The following is a 14908-nucleotide window of genomic DNA, read 5'->3' as shown; positions in this document are numbered from 1 at the left end:
AATTAAATTATTTTAGTAGAGTCTGGAGTCGGGCTTGCACCTTCCCCGCACTCTCCCATCCGATGCAGTAGATTTTTGTTGGGTGTGGGGTGCGATGGAGGTGCCAGTTGCTCAGACATTGCTTGCTCCAAGCTTTTTTCTAAAAGGCAGATGTTCCCCGCGCGGCAACAGTCCCTGCATGGAGCCTCGGCAACTGGCTTCCGGCTATCAGGTTGGTGTCTGACTTCCCCCACAACCTCCCACTCCCATCCTAAGCTGTCAGGAGCAGCACATGGTCACTTATTTATTTTTTGATACAAATGTACATGACACACGTCTTGACAGTCAGCCCACCACCACACAGGTAGGGCCTGGCCCCCAGGGGAGAAGAGGCAGGATAGGACAAGAGCTGCTGGGCGCTGTCAGCCTCTGCAGGCTGCAGTGGTGGTGGTGGGGACCCAGGCCTCTGGAGAGTGGGAGCACAGGAGGTGCAGGTGGTGATGGTGAGTGCTGGCCTCCAGAAGGTTCTGGGCAGGGGCTCTCAGCTCCACAGGCACCAGCTGCATTAGGGACCCCGGGGAGCCAGCCCCAGGCTCAAGTCCTCCGCTCCAACCTGTGCACCTCCCGCTCCATAGGGAGGGGGAGGTGGAGGGAGGGAAGTGGTTTTCTTGTTCTCACTTCATGGAGAAAAGGGGGCAGTGGGGGCAGCAGTGAGAAGAGGCATAGGGCAGGACTGCAGCTGGAAAGCCTTTCAGTCCCAGTGCTGACCCCCTCAGTGCCCCCCAGCTCCAAGTGGGCCAGGCCTCCGGAACGGCACTGCCGCCCGCACACTCACACGCAGGCACGCAGGGACACTCGGTTACCACAAAGTTAAAATTAAGGGAAAGAGAGAGGAGAGAGAAAAAGGTTTCCAGTGTTTGCTGCTTGGGTCCCCGGCACACAAGCTGGGAGCCTGTGCCCTTGGCAGGGGCCGTATGGCATGGAAGGGAGAGCAGCAAGGGAGCTGGTGGCTACAGGGCAGGGACATCCAGAGAGGTTATGTACAGAGGAGGGGATGCCCCCGCTCAGCCCCCCGCAGGGCTGAACTGGCTCATGGGGGTGGGTCGGTACAGGGGGAGCTGCCCCCTTGGAGTGTCCACCTGACCCTCAGCTGAGGGGCTGGGAATGATACCTGGTGGGCCCCTGCACACTAGAGGGGAGGGGCTATGTACAGGGGAGAGGTACATGGAATGTGGGGGACAGAGGTCCTGCCACCTCACCTCCCTATCGTGGGGGCTCGAGGGTGGGCACCAGGGCGCCTGGCTGCCAGTGGAGGGGGGCAGCGCTAAGGGCACTTGTGCCAGTGGCTCTGTTGAGGGGGTAGGATTAGAGTCTGGAGTGGCCTAGCTCCCGTGGCCAATGAGGTCCCAGGGTGCAGGTACAGGTGTTGGGAGTGGTCACTGCTTCTTCTCTCGGGTGGTGATGGTAACCAGCTGCTTGGCAGCCTTGGCAATGTCATAGGCGCACTGGATCACCTGCTGAGTCAGCAGCTGGAAGTCCACAGGGACGCCAGGCTCTGGTGGCACCGTCTTCCGGCACTCACTCTGCAGCCGGTATGCACTGGCGTTGAGCAGCCGGAGCGAGCTGCGCACAGGCTCCAGGGCTGGCCTCTGCAGGGAGACAAGAGGCCCGGCTTTGGACTTCCCACCCAGTGTGTCTGTGGCTGTACCCCAGCAGGTGCTGCATCCTCCCGGCCTGCCCTTTACCCCAGGGCGCTTGTACCTTTGGGAAGAGAGAGGCCATCTCAGTCACAGCCAAATGGATCTTCTCTGAGCAGGGCACAAAGCTAGGGGCAGGGAAGAGACTCGTGGGGTCTCGGAGGTTTCCAGGCACAGTGGGAGCTGCCTACTCCCTGTAGCCCAGCAGGAGCCCACAGGCCTGGCCTACCTGTCATGCTTAAACTCCTGGGCCGCGCGCAGCAGCTCCTGGATGTTCTTGGTGACCTGCTCCGTCTTGAGGATTACGTCCTCTGTGCTGGGCAGCCCAGGCTCCAGGTCCCCGTCCAGGCTCTCGAGCTCTGGATGCAGGTCGTCCTCCTTGCCGAGCTCTACAAACCTCTTCCCTTCCAACCTGTCCCGGAGCCACATAGCAGAGATGGTCAGCCCCAGGGCTGCTCACCTCCACAGACCTAGGCAGGATGGGGGTGCTGCTGGGAACCCCAGTGCCTCACCCCAGAAGTGGGTCCCCGCTTTGCGTGTTCTCATAGTCGCTGTCGGCGCCGCTGCCATGGCGTGAAAGCTTGCTCTGGGGGCATGAGGAGTGGGCATTGAGTGAACATGCCAGGGTCCCCTCCCATTGTCACCCTCAGCCTCTGCCTCGGGGCACTGGTCAAGCATGCCTTACCGCATGGCGGCTTCCTTCCTGGGAGCTGGACAGCAGTGGGGAGGAGGGAGTGAAGGGCACAGCCGAGGTGGATACCCCCTTCCGGATCTGAAAGTCAAGGCCGGGCTGGAATCGGCATCTCCGCCTGCTTCCAGCTAGGGTGGGGATCAAGGCCACTAACCATCTTCAAATTTGGGTGTCCACCTGAGAGCCTGATTCCCCCTGGGGCACAGGACCTGGCTGTACCCACCTTGCCCAAGCTCCACTTACTCGATAAGGGCCAGCAGGGACGTGGACTGAGTACATGGCGTCCTCCTCGAGTTCCTGGTGGGGTCAGCACAGTGGACATCACGGCCAGGCCCTGGGGTGGGCAGGTCCCCCTCCCCACTTCTCCCCATGCAGACTGGAGGCACCTACAGTGCTGTGGAAAGGCTGCAACCGGCTGGAGAGTTCGTCCCCAGGTGGACCGCCGAAGGGCTTTAGGGCAGAGCCGGGTTCGTACATGGAGAAAGCCTGGCGGTCCCTGCGGTGAGTGCTACCGCCAGGCCCCATGGGTGTGTGTTCTGCCCGGTCGGTGGGGAGCGGGGGTGTGGGTGCTGGCCCAGGAGGCTGCCGGAGCTGCAGGTTCTCTGCCTGCAGCTTGTGGATCTAGGGGCAGATACAGGAACATCATACATGGGGTCCTGGCAGAGGATGGGGTGCCCGCCCCTGTGGCTGTGGTCCTGACCTCTCTTTGCAGCCGCCGTAGCTCCTCACTTAGGCTGCTGTTAACCTTCATGAGCTGTTGCACCTTGGCCTCTGAGGTGGCCAGAGCTTTCTTCAGCTCCAGGTACTCCTGCAGCGTCACAGCCCCGTCGGACAGGTCTGAGGAGTCCATGCTCTGTAGGGGTGGTGGGACCAGTCAGTGGGTAGTGCACCGGGTACCCCTGGGCTGGGTCAGGGTTGGGAGTTGGGTGGGGGGTAGTGCTCAGACCCGGGCGCGGTTGTTGCGGGCGGCACCGGTACTACGCAGGGGTTCCTGGTCCGTGTCCTCATCCGAGGCCACGCTGTCATAGTCATGCTGGTCGTCGAGGTCACTCTGACTCCGGGCGGAGAGCTCGAGGTTGTCTGTGGGAGCAGGGTCAGTCACTAGAGGTGCCCCACCCTGCCATGCCACACCTGCCAAGGGAGCCCAGCCTACCTGTGGGGCTGCTGAGGCTCTTGCCCTGCTGCCTGCGCTTGGCCTCGCTGAGGATGTCAATGATCAAGGTGGCAAACTCCCGTGCATTGAAGCGGGCCAGCTTCTGTCGCCCCTGGGAGGCAGAGAGGCCCAAGCTGGCACCCAAGGGACAGGGGGAGGGGGACATGACCACGAAGCTGTGCCCTGTTCTCGGGCAGAACCCCAGCTGGCTTAGAATGCCACAGGGAGCTCCTTGGGAAGACACAGGGATCCCCAGTGGAGGCTGCTCCCCATACCACCCCCTCTCCCAGTCCACCCTCAACCCCCTGACCTGGTTCCGGGTAGCTGAGTACTCGGGGTTAACAGGCAGGAAGGGCACGGCACTGCGTTCTGTCACCAGCGTGCTGTGGTTCTGGGTAGCCAGCCACACTGAGGGGGAAGGACACTGTGCCATCATCCAGGGTGCAAAGTTAAGGCTCCCCCTGTCCTCCAAGCCTGAACACAGGTGGGGGGCTCTAGGCCCAAACAGGGCAGGGCAGGGCAGACTAGTCGAGAGGACACAACAATACCTTGCCAGGAAGGAGCAAAGTGGGGGCAGCCAGACAAGGAGGGGCTGGCCAGGGGAGGGAGGAGCAGGTTGCCTTGTTGCCAGGCCTGCACTGGGCCCCTCTGGGAAGCTGCCCAACCTGGTGGGCTCACTCATGGGCCTCTAAGCAGCCCCCGTCCCAACACTGCCCAGCTTACCGGCATCATTCTCTCTCCGGTCCACTTCATCATAGACGTCCATTGCAAGTTCCTCAAAAAGCCGGTTGCTAAGCTGCAGGCCAGGGCAGTGGGGACCAAGTTTTGTCAGATGGGGGACCCCAGGACTGGTAGGACCAGTTCCCTGGGGGAAAGGCTTGAACCCCTGCTGCCACCCAGTCCCTGTAGCCTGAGACCTGGGAGTGGAGGTAGGGGCCGTGTACCAAGCTCCAAGGAGGGAGAGGACAGAGGGAGGCAGAGCAGTCAGTTCTTTGCAGGACAAAGGTGGGGACAAGGCCCGGGAAGCCCTGGTGCTGGAAGGCAGAGCTGGGGAGAGCGGAGGTCTGGAGAGACCTCGTGGGCTGGGGTGGGGCTCACTCATCAGGGTACTCACTGCCTGCAGCTTCTTCTTTGCAGCTTTGGCCAACTCAGACAGGTCCAGGCTAGGGACGAGGGGGGGAGATAGAAGGGAAAGACAGAGTGAGAGGTGACCAGGCCAGATGGCAGCCTCCTTCTAGACATGCAGGAATCCCACGGGGATAAGACCCCAGCCGCAGTGCTGCACGCCCGCCCCCCACCCCAGCCTCCACGGCCCACATGCTGGCGGGCTCAGTGTACCTCTGAGACATGCACTTTTGCCGAGATCTAAGTCCAGAGGAAGGCAGCAGAGGGAAGAACAGGACAGAGGCAGCAATTACGCCTCAGGTGGCGCTCACACAGCGCTGCGCACACGCACAGCCTCGACTCTGCACCACCCACGCTCGGGGCCCATTCATCTGCTCTTGAAACACCCAGAGTGTGTCTCATTCCCTCTGTGGCTCTAACTCCCCCTCCCCGTGGGGGCCAGCCTAGTGTTTCTCTGACTCATCTGGCTGTACTGCCTTCAGCATGACCATCAGCCATCAGGATAGCCAGTGCACAGGGATCACTCCAGCTCTGTCTAAACAGGAAGCATGCCTCACAATGCAGGCTCAAAGCCTCATGTTTGTCATTTAATCTTCCTCAGAGTTTATCAACCCTGCATCTAGAGAAGGTGACAAAATTCAGGTTGAGCAGCCTGCCTCAAGCCATAAAGCCATGGCCTAGAACATTCCACGCTGGGAGTTATCCCAGCTCCTGCTGAGGTGTGTGGGGTGGGCGGGCTGGTCTCTGGCCATCTCCTAGTGCTGAGCCAAGGACACCTGACTTGGTGTGCATTTCTGACCCCCCACTGCCCCTGCCTTCCCGCCTGTGGTGGGCAGTGACCACTGGGACTGGCTACCTCCCTATCATGACCTCAGGAGCATGGATCGAGTCTGTCTGTGGTGCCCAGAGATGGCATACAGCTAGCATTTGAGTGTGTGCCCAAATGTGGGGTATCTGTGCCCCGTCCCCAACAGAATCAGAGCAGAGGAAAGGGGGAAGGGGGCCTTGGGGTCTTAAAGAGGAGGTCTGGGTTGAGGGATTCCTGCTGCCCAGGCCTGACCATCAGCACCTGTCCACACCAACTTACAGCCATGGGAGCAAGTATCTGGGAATACTGGCCCCCAGCACAGCCTGACAGCGAGAAAAGCAGAGATTGGAGTTGGCCACCAGGTGGCGCCAGCTACATCTCGTGAGCTGGATGAGTGCCTGGGGTGTCCCCACCAATGGGGCTGTCTGTCCCTGCTTCTCAAGTTAGAGGCAGAGACACCTCACTGGAGCCCTGGCCCCTGAGTGTACCACCAGGGCCTGGCTGGCAGACCCTGAGAGGGTCAGGCCCTCAGAGCCGGCCACCTTGTCATTGCAGAGGCTTGCCTAATACAGGTTTTGGGGTAGGGTTGGCACCCAGCAGTCAATCCACCCTCCTGGCACAGGGGTCTTTCCTAGCACCCTGGACAGGCACAAGGCTTAGGCAGTGCCGGCCAGGTGCCAAGCTGACAGTCCTTACCTGACTGGGCTCAGTATCAGGAGTGAGGACCAGGCTGTGAAATACCTCTGCCTCTCATCCTGGGGCAGATGTATATGTGGTTGGGGGGTAAAGGGGAGTCCCAGGCCCTGGCATTGTGGAGAGGAAAGGGGGGAGCCTTACCTGTCAGCCATCTGTGGGATGATGTAATGCCCATTCTTGTGATCTGAACAAAAATAAAAATGCCAAGTCACTGATGCTAGGTGGCCTCAGTGGCTGGGAGCTCACCCCAGCACCCAAGCAGGGCTTGGCACCCAAAAGTGGCAGTGGGAAGGCGGCAGGGGCACCCCAAGAGTCCTGGAAGCTGGCTGGATATTGGGCCCAGGCCCACCCCCACTCCCCATTGCAGCCCAGAGCCTGCAGCAATTTCACAGGAGCCAGTTGCCTAGCAACACTGTTCCCCAGCCGGCTTTGTCACCATGGCACCTGCTGCTGGGGTGTGTCTGGGTCCCACCTGCCTGGCCCAGAGAGACCTGCCCTGCCCCATGCTCTGCTCACCCGGCTTGCGTCCACAGAGGTAGAAGGCCAGTCGGTCAGTGAGCTCATACTGACACTCAACTAGCCTTTCTGCCAGCTCATGGTGCCCCGCCTGCCTGTGGGGAGAGGTGTGGCTCAGCCCTGCACTAGTAGCACGCTGCCCCCCACCATGCAGGCCTCACCTTCGACTGACCCTCTCACCTGGCATAGTCAATGGGCGTGCGGCCGTTGACATCGGGGGAGCCAGGATCAGCCCCGTACACCACCAGCAGCTCGGCCTGCAGTGTCTGCCCAGCCTTGGCAGCCACGTGCAGAGGGGTGGTGCCCTTTTCTGGGTGGAAGAAGTTGGCCTGGGCGCCCAGGGAGAGCAGGCGCAGACACGTCTCCAGGTTGCCGGTCCGCACACTTGAATGCAGTTGCTGTGAGGAATGGAGTGTGCAATAACCGCACGTGTGTGCATGAGGCCTACCCAGTTGTTCCCTGCACATCTCCCTGCTCTGAGGGGCTGGTATGTCTGGGGGACAGAGGGCATCCCACTAGGAATTAATGCCCATGACTGCCTTCGGGGCAAGCCAGGTGCAGGAGCTCCCTTCCCGCATCAGAGTCCCTGGTCTGAGGTCCAGCTCTCCCCTTTCCCCTCCAGCTTCCTGCTAATGCACCCTGGGAGGCCTGCCTCAGGGAGCGGCTGATGTGCTTGGGTCTGCTTGGGTTGGTCACCGTGTGGGATGCCTGACTTGAGTTCTGTTAGTTCTTTTTTTTTTCTTAGCCCTGGCTGTTGTGGGCATTTGGGGCATGAACCAGCAGATGGAGGATCACTGTCTACCTGGAAAAAATAAATATCTTTTAAAAATAATTAACTGCCACCAGTCACCATCTGCTGTGTGCTCACATGCTGTGTCCAGGAAGACACATCACTCATGGGCTGGATGCTCTTGTTGCTTCCCCATTTCACAGATGGACATATCAAGGGTCTTCTCTGAGAGGCAGTCCATGGGTTTTAGTGGCCTCATAGGCCCACTTGGGAGCTAGGGCACCTTGGTCACATACCTTGGCACAGAAATTGCCCTACCTACCCTATCAGGGATTGGGCTGGCCAAGGTGTGCCCACCCGCTTCATGGCAGAGCCCCTCGAACCTTGCTGAGGTCTTTGGCGGTGACTCCATCGTCGTCCCGGCAGGGGAGCTTGTGCACAAATGCCAACATCTGGTACTTGGCCCTGATGAACTCGGACTTGATGGGGCTGTATGGCACACACACGGCATGTGGGCGGTGGAATGGAAGGTGGTGACCCGACTCTGCATCCCAAACCCATGCACCCTGCCCACTGCCCCTCTGGCCACACTCACTGGACTTTGTCCTGTGGGTTGGCTTTGCGCCGGCCACTCTGCACTTGTGCGGGGTCCAGCAGGGAGTGCTCCCAGATGGAGTTGGCCCCGTTGCTGGCAAGCGTGTGCACCATCTGTGGGGAAAGGATGGATGCCAAGTGAGTGAGCGCCCACTGTGTGCTGGGCATGGGGGACACAGCCCCAGTGCCTGCTGGGGCTGCACACAGCACCCTACTGCTCTACCAAGTAGGGCACCTCAAGCACTTCAGGTGGCACCCAGCTGGGCCACACGACTGAGCACCTGGATGGGCCAGGAAGCAGGTGAGAGCTGGCTTTCGTGTGGGTAAGGAGAGTCAGTGTTAGCTCTGCCCAGGGGGTTGCTACCCCCTGCAAGCTGAAGATTCCAGAGTGTATTGGGGGTTGTAGGTAGGGGAGGGGATCCTGAGCCAGTACCAGGTACCCCACATCTTCAGGGAAGGAGAAGTTAGCTGGCCCAAGTGCATACCTGCAGCAGCGTGGGGGGCCAGGCGCTGTGGCGAAGGTGCTTGACAATGGAGATGTGGCGTCCCAGGCTCCGGTGCACACTGCAGCACTCGTCACACACCAGCACACCCCTGCTGATGGATGCCCAGCCAGGGTCTGCTGGTGCAGGGGCAAGGGTTAACCAGAGCCAGAGGGCAGCAAGCCCGTCTCCCCCGCTTGGTACTTCCCACACTCACTTGCCCTGCCCTCAGCAGCGAGGAGCTGGGAGCACCAAGCAGGCCCAGGGTGACCACTGAGGGCTTGCTCCTAGGGCTCACAGGCAGGAATGAGAGGACTTCACCCCTCTGGGGACATGTGCTCCCTAGGGCCCATTTAGTGGTCACAGCTGTTTGTCCTATAGCCACTGCTAGCAGTCTCCCAGCCTTTCCCGAAGGAGCAAACCTGCCGTCTTATGCCTGTGCTTACAGGGAGGCAGGAAGGCCTTGGTCTGACGGTCAGCCCCTCCATAGCCTCCTACCCCCAGCCCGATGTGGGTAGCTGAGACGGTGTGTCAGGTGGTCTCCCGCCACAGCACTGATGGGGGGGGGGGGGAGCTGGAGCTCCTTCCAAGAAGGATGAGCAGGGTGAAAGAACCGACCTGTGCCCACCAGGTGGCTTTACACATGACAGCTAGGTGGGAGATGCTGTACCTGCCTCCCAAGTAAGGAGATGGGGCTCTCAGAGAGGTCAGAGGGCTGGCTCAAGGTTACAAGGCCAAAGTTTAGAAGGGGCATGAAGCAGGGCTGGGTCTTTGTAAATGGCAGAGCTCGCCATGCTGTGCTGGACCCCAGAGGAGCTCGGTTCCTCTGGGGAGAAGTGAACCCTGGCGACAAGGAGGCCAGGGTGGGTGGGAGCACCCAAGATCCTCCCAAGGGCAGCAGAGATACCACCCAGCCAGGGCCCCTGGGACAGGGGAGGAGGCGGCTGCCTATAACTCGGGCTGCGGAAAGGTCATGGGGGAGAAAGCTGCCATTGTGTGCTGCTGGCCTGTGGGGGTGGGGAGCCACTCTCCCAGGACAGTGTGCTCTGCCCAGGCCCCCACCCGCCTGCTCAGGAAGCCTAGGCCTGGGGGTGTGTGGGGGTGTGGTGGGGGACAGCTGGCTCTCTGCCTTTCCCCATGGTGCTCAGGATGTCCAGAGTGGGTGGCCCTGGGGGCAGGGACAGGCTTGGGTGACGAGGGCCCCTCCTAAGCATAGGGTGACTGTAGGGTCCTTGTTCCCAAGGACTCCCACCAGTGTCCCTGGGAACCACGAGACCGAGTTAGGGGTCCAGCCACAGAAGATAGGAAGTGAATGAGAGGGTTCATTCTTGGGTACAGGCTGCTTTAGGGACTCCCCAAAACAGGGCAGGAAAGGGATGGCAAAGTGCTACTATATGCCTTCCTTGGGCCGCAAAGCTGGACCAGCCACCTGCAGAAGGCAGGGAGCCTGGGGCATGTTGGCGTCAAACAGTAAGGCTCCCATGCAGGGAAGGCCACCTCCCCCACCCCAAACACCACTGGGTCAGGGGTCTGCCTGCCAGCTACCTCCGGCAGTGCAGGCAGGAAGCCGGAAATGATGCAGCCTACATTCCTCTAGTTGAAATGGTGGGGTTTCCTGTAAGTGGGGAGCCGCCCAGGCCAGGATCATAAATGGGCTGCCCTGAGGCCTCCTCCCTAGGCCTGTGGACCAACAGAGCAGCAGCCTAGAGCAGCCAGCTTCATGGCTCCTGAAGGCCCCAGGTGATGGACACACAGAGAGCTCCTGGATGTGTGGCAGAGACCGTGGGACCAGGCTTGGTCCCCTCTCCCAGCCTGTGGGGGTAACCCTCCCAGTCCTCCACGATGACCTGAAACAGGAGAGTACCAGGGCCTGGATGTTGGAGACCGAAATGCACCCTGATGTCCCACCTACCATGTCTACCCATGTAGCCTTGGGTTTACTTGGGGATAAGGAGCCCCCAAGCTCCTCATGTGTCAGTCCCTAAGGGAAGGACACATGGGGTTTCAAGTCTACCAGCTGCTGTGGTTGAGGGTTAAAGCACCTTTGCCCCTAAGAGCCTCTGTGGCCCTTACTTGGGGCAGAAGGGATGGACACTGCATAAGACCCATAAGCTGACCCCAGGCCCTGGCTCTGCAGTTGCTGTGGTCTGGTCTATGTGGCAGGCTGCAGGCATCTCCAGATAGAGCTTGCCAGGGCAGAGCCCACAGTGACCTCTATCATAGCGACTTCCTGCCACTGCAGAAGCGACAGTGGCCTCAAGGGCCCGCAGATGTGCTTATCAACACCAGGCTCTGGCCTCTCTCCTAAAGACCCAATCATCACCAGACAAGAGGGAAAAGTGGGCCGTCCCGAAGCAGGTGAGGGCGACCTTCTGTTGGGGGAGGGAGTCAGAGACGGGGCGGGCACACCTAGGCAGGATTTTGTCCCAGCCCCCGATCTCCATTACCAAGGGGTCAGTGAGTCTGTGGGTCCTTCCACACATAGTCCCCCGTCCCATCAGTGGCCAGTCTTGCTCATCAGGACAGCTATGTCGAGGGCTCCCTCCTGTGCCCTGGGCTGTGGAAAGGCTGCCTTGGAGATGAGAGGGGTGGGCAGCAGGCAGCATTCTCCAGGGAGAGACCCAACTCCTGCCTCCCTGGCATTTAGGCAGACGGGGCACAGAAGCCACCTGACGAGGTGGCACAAGTTGTCATAGTCGCCATGCCTTGCCACATACTCCTGCCCTCTGTAGGTTGTGAGGGCTGGCTGTACTTACATCACCCCCCAAGTGAACCATCTAAAAGGGGGCCTTGGCCCACTCCTGGGACTGGGGAATCTTGGGGATCCTGCAAGAAAGCCTATTCTGCTGGGTGGCAGCCTCACTGAGGTGGGTAGCCTGGGTTTGGACCCCACACTGCTGCATCCCTCAGGCCTCAGACCTGTGCGTTCACCGGTCCCAGGACACGAATACTGCTCCATGCCATGGGCCAGTGGCCCAAGAAAGTCCCAAGCAGTCAGCAGGAGGTCGGCTTTGTGACCACACCCTTGGGAACAGCCGCCAGGTCCCAGACAGATGTGAGGATCAATAAGACTTTGCCAATCTCGGGTCCACCTCCCCACCTGCACCTTCTCCCTATCTTCCTGGTTGGGGAAAAGGAGGTGCGTAGGGAGCTGCAGTTTGTACTGGGGCAGATGGCAGCTCCCACATCTGACGCACGGGCTTTGGGCACCAGGAACGGGGACGGCAGGAGGCCTTCTCCTCCTTCAGAGTCCGCCCTAACTTCTGGGCCTCACAACTGGGGAAGCAGAGATCCAGAGGGAGCAAAGCCTTGCCATGGGTCACTGGGGGCGCAGGAAGCAAAGTCAACATTAAAACCCAGGCGGCCCACACCTCCCCTGCTCTCCCAGACCATGTTACACCCAGCCCTGTGCAGGGCCCATACAAGACAAGGTCTCTCCTTCACCCTTCCACGCCCACTCCTGCCTGCCAGAGGGGGAAGGGTGTGATATTTCCCAGGTAATTAGGGGTATGGACACCCCTCCCTCCGCCAACAGGGCCCTCCAAGCCACTCACAAAGCACTTTGTGACTATTGCCTTGGCCAGGTAACCCATTTCCAAGCCCCCAGCCTGGGGAACAGAGCCAATGGGAGGGCATCTGATGGGCTCCCGTTCAAAGAGGTGGCACACAGAGCAGCACCTCACATTCACAGACCCCCCCAAAAGCCTGCCCAAGCATCTCCAGGGGAGACGGCTCCTTGTCTAAGCTTCCCACAAGCCAGCTTCTTCCCAGCCCCTTGGGCAGGCTGAGTCCATTCCCATCAGACAGGGGCAGCCCCTCAGGTCATCGTCCCTCAGTTCCTTTGTAGGCCTGGGACTGCTGGTGCGAAGAAACCTACCACGTAAACGTAGGGAGCAGGCCGAGTGGGGAATCCAGACAGCCCTTTGCCACTGTCCCCTAACCAGCCTGGCTAGACCGGGCTAGGGGAGCAGATCGAGGCCGCCTTAGGAGCAGGCTTCACCAGGGGAATTAGGCAAAGGCGAGCTCAGCTGTTCCCAGTCGGCAAGCAGGCCTGGGGATGAGGATGCCCAGGCGTGGCCTCTCCCTGAACCAGGCCCTGCCAGGGGCCTCAGCCTCGGGAGCCAGGGGCAAGGAGCCCTAGGAGGAGCCACCCCCTCCTGTGCTCCCCAGGAAACTGTATCCAAGCCCTAGGACCCTAGATGCCCCCTGCCCTCCCTCTGGCCAGCCCAGCGGTCGCGCCGACCATGAGAGCAGCAGGTGCAAGACGCGGGGGCGGCACCGAGACGACACAAAAACCACATTTGCCCCTTACCTCCTCAGGCCCTGCCGGCCTCCGCCACAACCCTCCGGCCAAGCCAGGATGGCGCTTCCGTCTGGACACCGCCATGGGGAGGTGGGGAGGTGGGGAGGCAGCAAGCTGCCCGCCTCCCTCTGGCTGAGGGGTGGGAGGCGGCGCCGGCAACGTCTTTGCTCGCCAGCCCCCGGACTTGGCGGGGTGGGGGGTCGGCAGGGAGGGAACGAGCGGCCCCCTCGGGCCGGCCCTCCACCCAAGGACACGACTGCACGGCGGCCCGGCCTCGGGGGCCGGAGGAGGCCGGAGGCCGCAGCCCCCCGCCCCGCCCCGTCCTCCGGCCGCGCACCGCGCTCCCGCCAGGCCCCGGCGCCCGCCCGGCGGCGGGCCTGGGTGCGCGGTCCCGCCCCTGGCCCGGCCCGGCCCGGCCCCGCTTACCCGGGGCGCTGCAGTCCGCACACACCTCCGCTCGCGGCCCCTTCCGGGACATCCTCAGCGGCGACGCGGCCGCAGCCCTCTGGGCCAGCGTGGGGGGCGCGGGCGGCGGGCCCGGGCGGCGGCGGCGGCGGTGGTGGCGGCGGCGACCCCTTGCTGCCCGGCCCGGCTCCGGCAAGGCCCCGGCGAGGCTCCGCGCGCCCGGCCAACCGTCCGCGCCCGGGGCTGGCCCGGAACCCGCCGTGCCCGCCCGCCCCGCTCGCCCTCGGGCGCCCTCCGCCCCGCGCGCCCCGCGCCGCCCCGCGCCGCCCCGCCGCCGCGCGCCGCGCGCTCTCCCCGCCCCCTCCTGCAGGAAGCGGCGCAGACCCCGCCCCCCGGAGGAGGGGCCGCCCCCGTCCCCCGACCCGGAGAGAGGAAGCCGGGAGCGCGGCCGGCGGGGGGCGGGGGCGCTTAAAGGGGCCGCGGCGGCGCGGGGCGCGGACAGGCGGCGTGGCCTGCAGCCCGGGGACCCTCCGCTGCCGCGCTCGCCGAGCCCCCCGCCGCCACCACCTGCGGTCCCCAAAGCCTTCAGGGAAGCGGGAGCTGGAGTCGCCAAGGGGGTGTGCTTTAGGGGGTCATCCCTGTACCCCTAGGTGGGGTGACCTGGGCGTCTGAATCCGTCCCCGACACCCCTGCTCCCCTCAGGGAGCCACAGCTCCGTGTCCAGGTGCGCGCGTGTGTGTGTGGTCACACCCTTGGCCACAACCTGGACGCCCAGGTGTGAGGGAGGTCAGGCAGTATCTATGCGCCCCCCTTGCCTCTCCCCGCGTGGAGCGCAGAGGGGGTCGACGCGGAGCAGGCCTCGACGCCCTGCCGAGGGTCCACCGCGCCCGCTTCTGCCCAAGGTCCCGGGGACCTCCCCGAGGGGTGTGCATCCCCGAGCGGGGGCTTCTACCCTGCTGGAAAACCTGTTTCAAACGGAGGTGGGGGGAGGGCAGACTGCACGTGGGTGCACCCCCTACACTGAGCATGCTCCCCCATTCACGTGTGCCCGGCGTGCACCCAGCTCCGCAACGCAGGCCACCCTGGACAGGGGTCAGGTCAGCGGTGGCACGGTGAGGACAGGGTCTCCCCAGCCCAGGGCATCGGGCAGGGGTGCGCGCCCCAGCAGTGCAGGGGTGGGCAGCCTCCCTTCCCTAGGGGCGCCAAGTGCTGCTCATGAGTCACACCGCCCGAAATACACGCAGAGCTGCCTCCATCGCCTTTCGCTGCAGCCCAGATTGACAAGTTTGTTTGAAATAGCAATCCACGGGATATATTTATAATCGCACCTTAAAAAAAAAAAAAAGAAAACACCTCTGGCCTCTGGCAGTCCTCCCCTCCCCCCCCCCACGTTGGTGAGGGCCCGTGCCAGCTCAGATTCCGCCTCTGGGGGTGTCGGGTTTGGGGTTCAATGGTGTCCCACCTGCACCCCAACCCGGGCTGCACCCGCACCGGGGAGCTCCGGGGGCTGTGACTGAGGGGGGGTAAGCAGGAGTGGCTGGACAGCCCCGTCCCGGGGGCGCAGCCCACCCGCCTGCTCACACTCTCCCCATCGACACCCTCCTTCCCCCAGCTACGGAATTTCATTTATTCGCAGTCGAGGCGGCCGCTGGCAGCCGGGCGGCTGGGCTGGTCTTTGTTGCTCTGCCGTGTGGGCGCGTCCGGAGCACGTGGCAGCCCGGGCGTTCCG

General features: G+C 62.4%; 1 protein-coding gene across 3 annotated transcripts; it reads right to left on the bottom strand.

Annotated features, from left to right (window-relative positions):
* Positions 1-270: 270 nt before the first annotated feature.
* Positions 271-13542, bottom strand: GIT1 (GIT ArfGAP 1). 3 transcript variants are annotated; one of them, XM_041000752.1, is made up of 21 exons: positions 13201-13542; positions 8475-8608; positions 7991-8103; positions 7779-7884; positions 6846-7063; positions 6666-6760; positions 6291-6333; positions 4859-4885; positions 4635-4683; positions 4244-4316; positions 3831-3928; positions 3521-3632; positions 3314-3447; positions 3068-3220; positions 2758-2988; positions 2611-2664; positions 2362-2448; positions 2189-2262; positions 1906-2088; positions 1741-1804; positions 271-1628 (listed from the first exon to the last, which is right to left on the bottom strand). In XM_041000752.1, the coding sequence occupies exons 1-21, from the start codon at positions 13250-13252 to the stop codon at positions 1416-1418; spliced, it is 2313 nt and encodes a 770-aa protein (XP_040856686.1). In that variant the 5' UTR covers positions 13253-13542; the 3' UTR covers positions 271-1415. The 3 variants fall into 3 exon arrangements, with proteins under 3 accessions (XP_040856686.1, XP_040856688.1, XP_040856687.1); XM_041000754.1 differs by having other exon boundaries at positions 2362-2379; positions 13201-13302; XM_041000753.1 differs by lacking the exon at positions 4859-4885.
* Between the last annotated feature and the right edge of the window lie 1366 nt (positions 13543-14908).

The sequence above is a fragment of the Ochotona curzoniae genome, unplaced genomic scaffold (assembly GCF_017591425.1).
Source record: "Ochotona curzoniae isolate NIBS_2020 unplaced genomic scaffold, NIBS_Ocur_1.0 scaffold_2453, whole genome shotgun sequence".
In the NCBI taxonomy this organism is placed as follows: domain Eukaryota; kingdom Metazoa; phylum Chordata; class Mammalia; order Lagomorpha; family Ochotonidae; genus Ochotona; species Ochotona curzoniae.
Note: the sequence above shows the minus strand (reverse complement) of the source record. Positions and strands in the feature narration are given on the sequence as shown.

Bases quoted from the DNA above. Each gene is read 5' to 3' on its own strand.
- GIT1 (XM_041000752.1), bottom strand. From the start codon at position 13,252: ATGTCCCGGAAGGGGCCGCGAGCGGAGGTGTGTGCGGACTGCAGCGCC. The intron at 2,449-2,610 runs GTAAGTGGAGCT...CTTGACTTTCAG, and splicing joins TCCCTGCTGGCCCTTATCGA to ATCCGGAAGGGGGTATCCAC. The intron at 1,629-1,740 runs GTACAAGCGCCC...GTCTCCCTGCAG, and splicing joins TGGCCTCTCTCTTCCCAAAG to AGGCCAGCCCTGGAGCCTGT.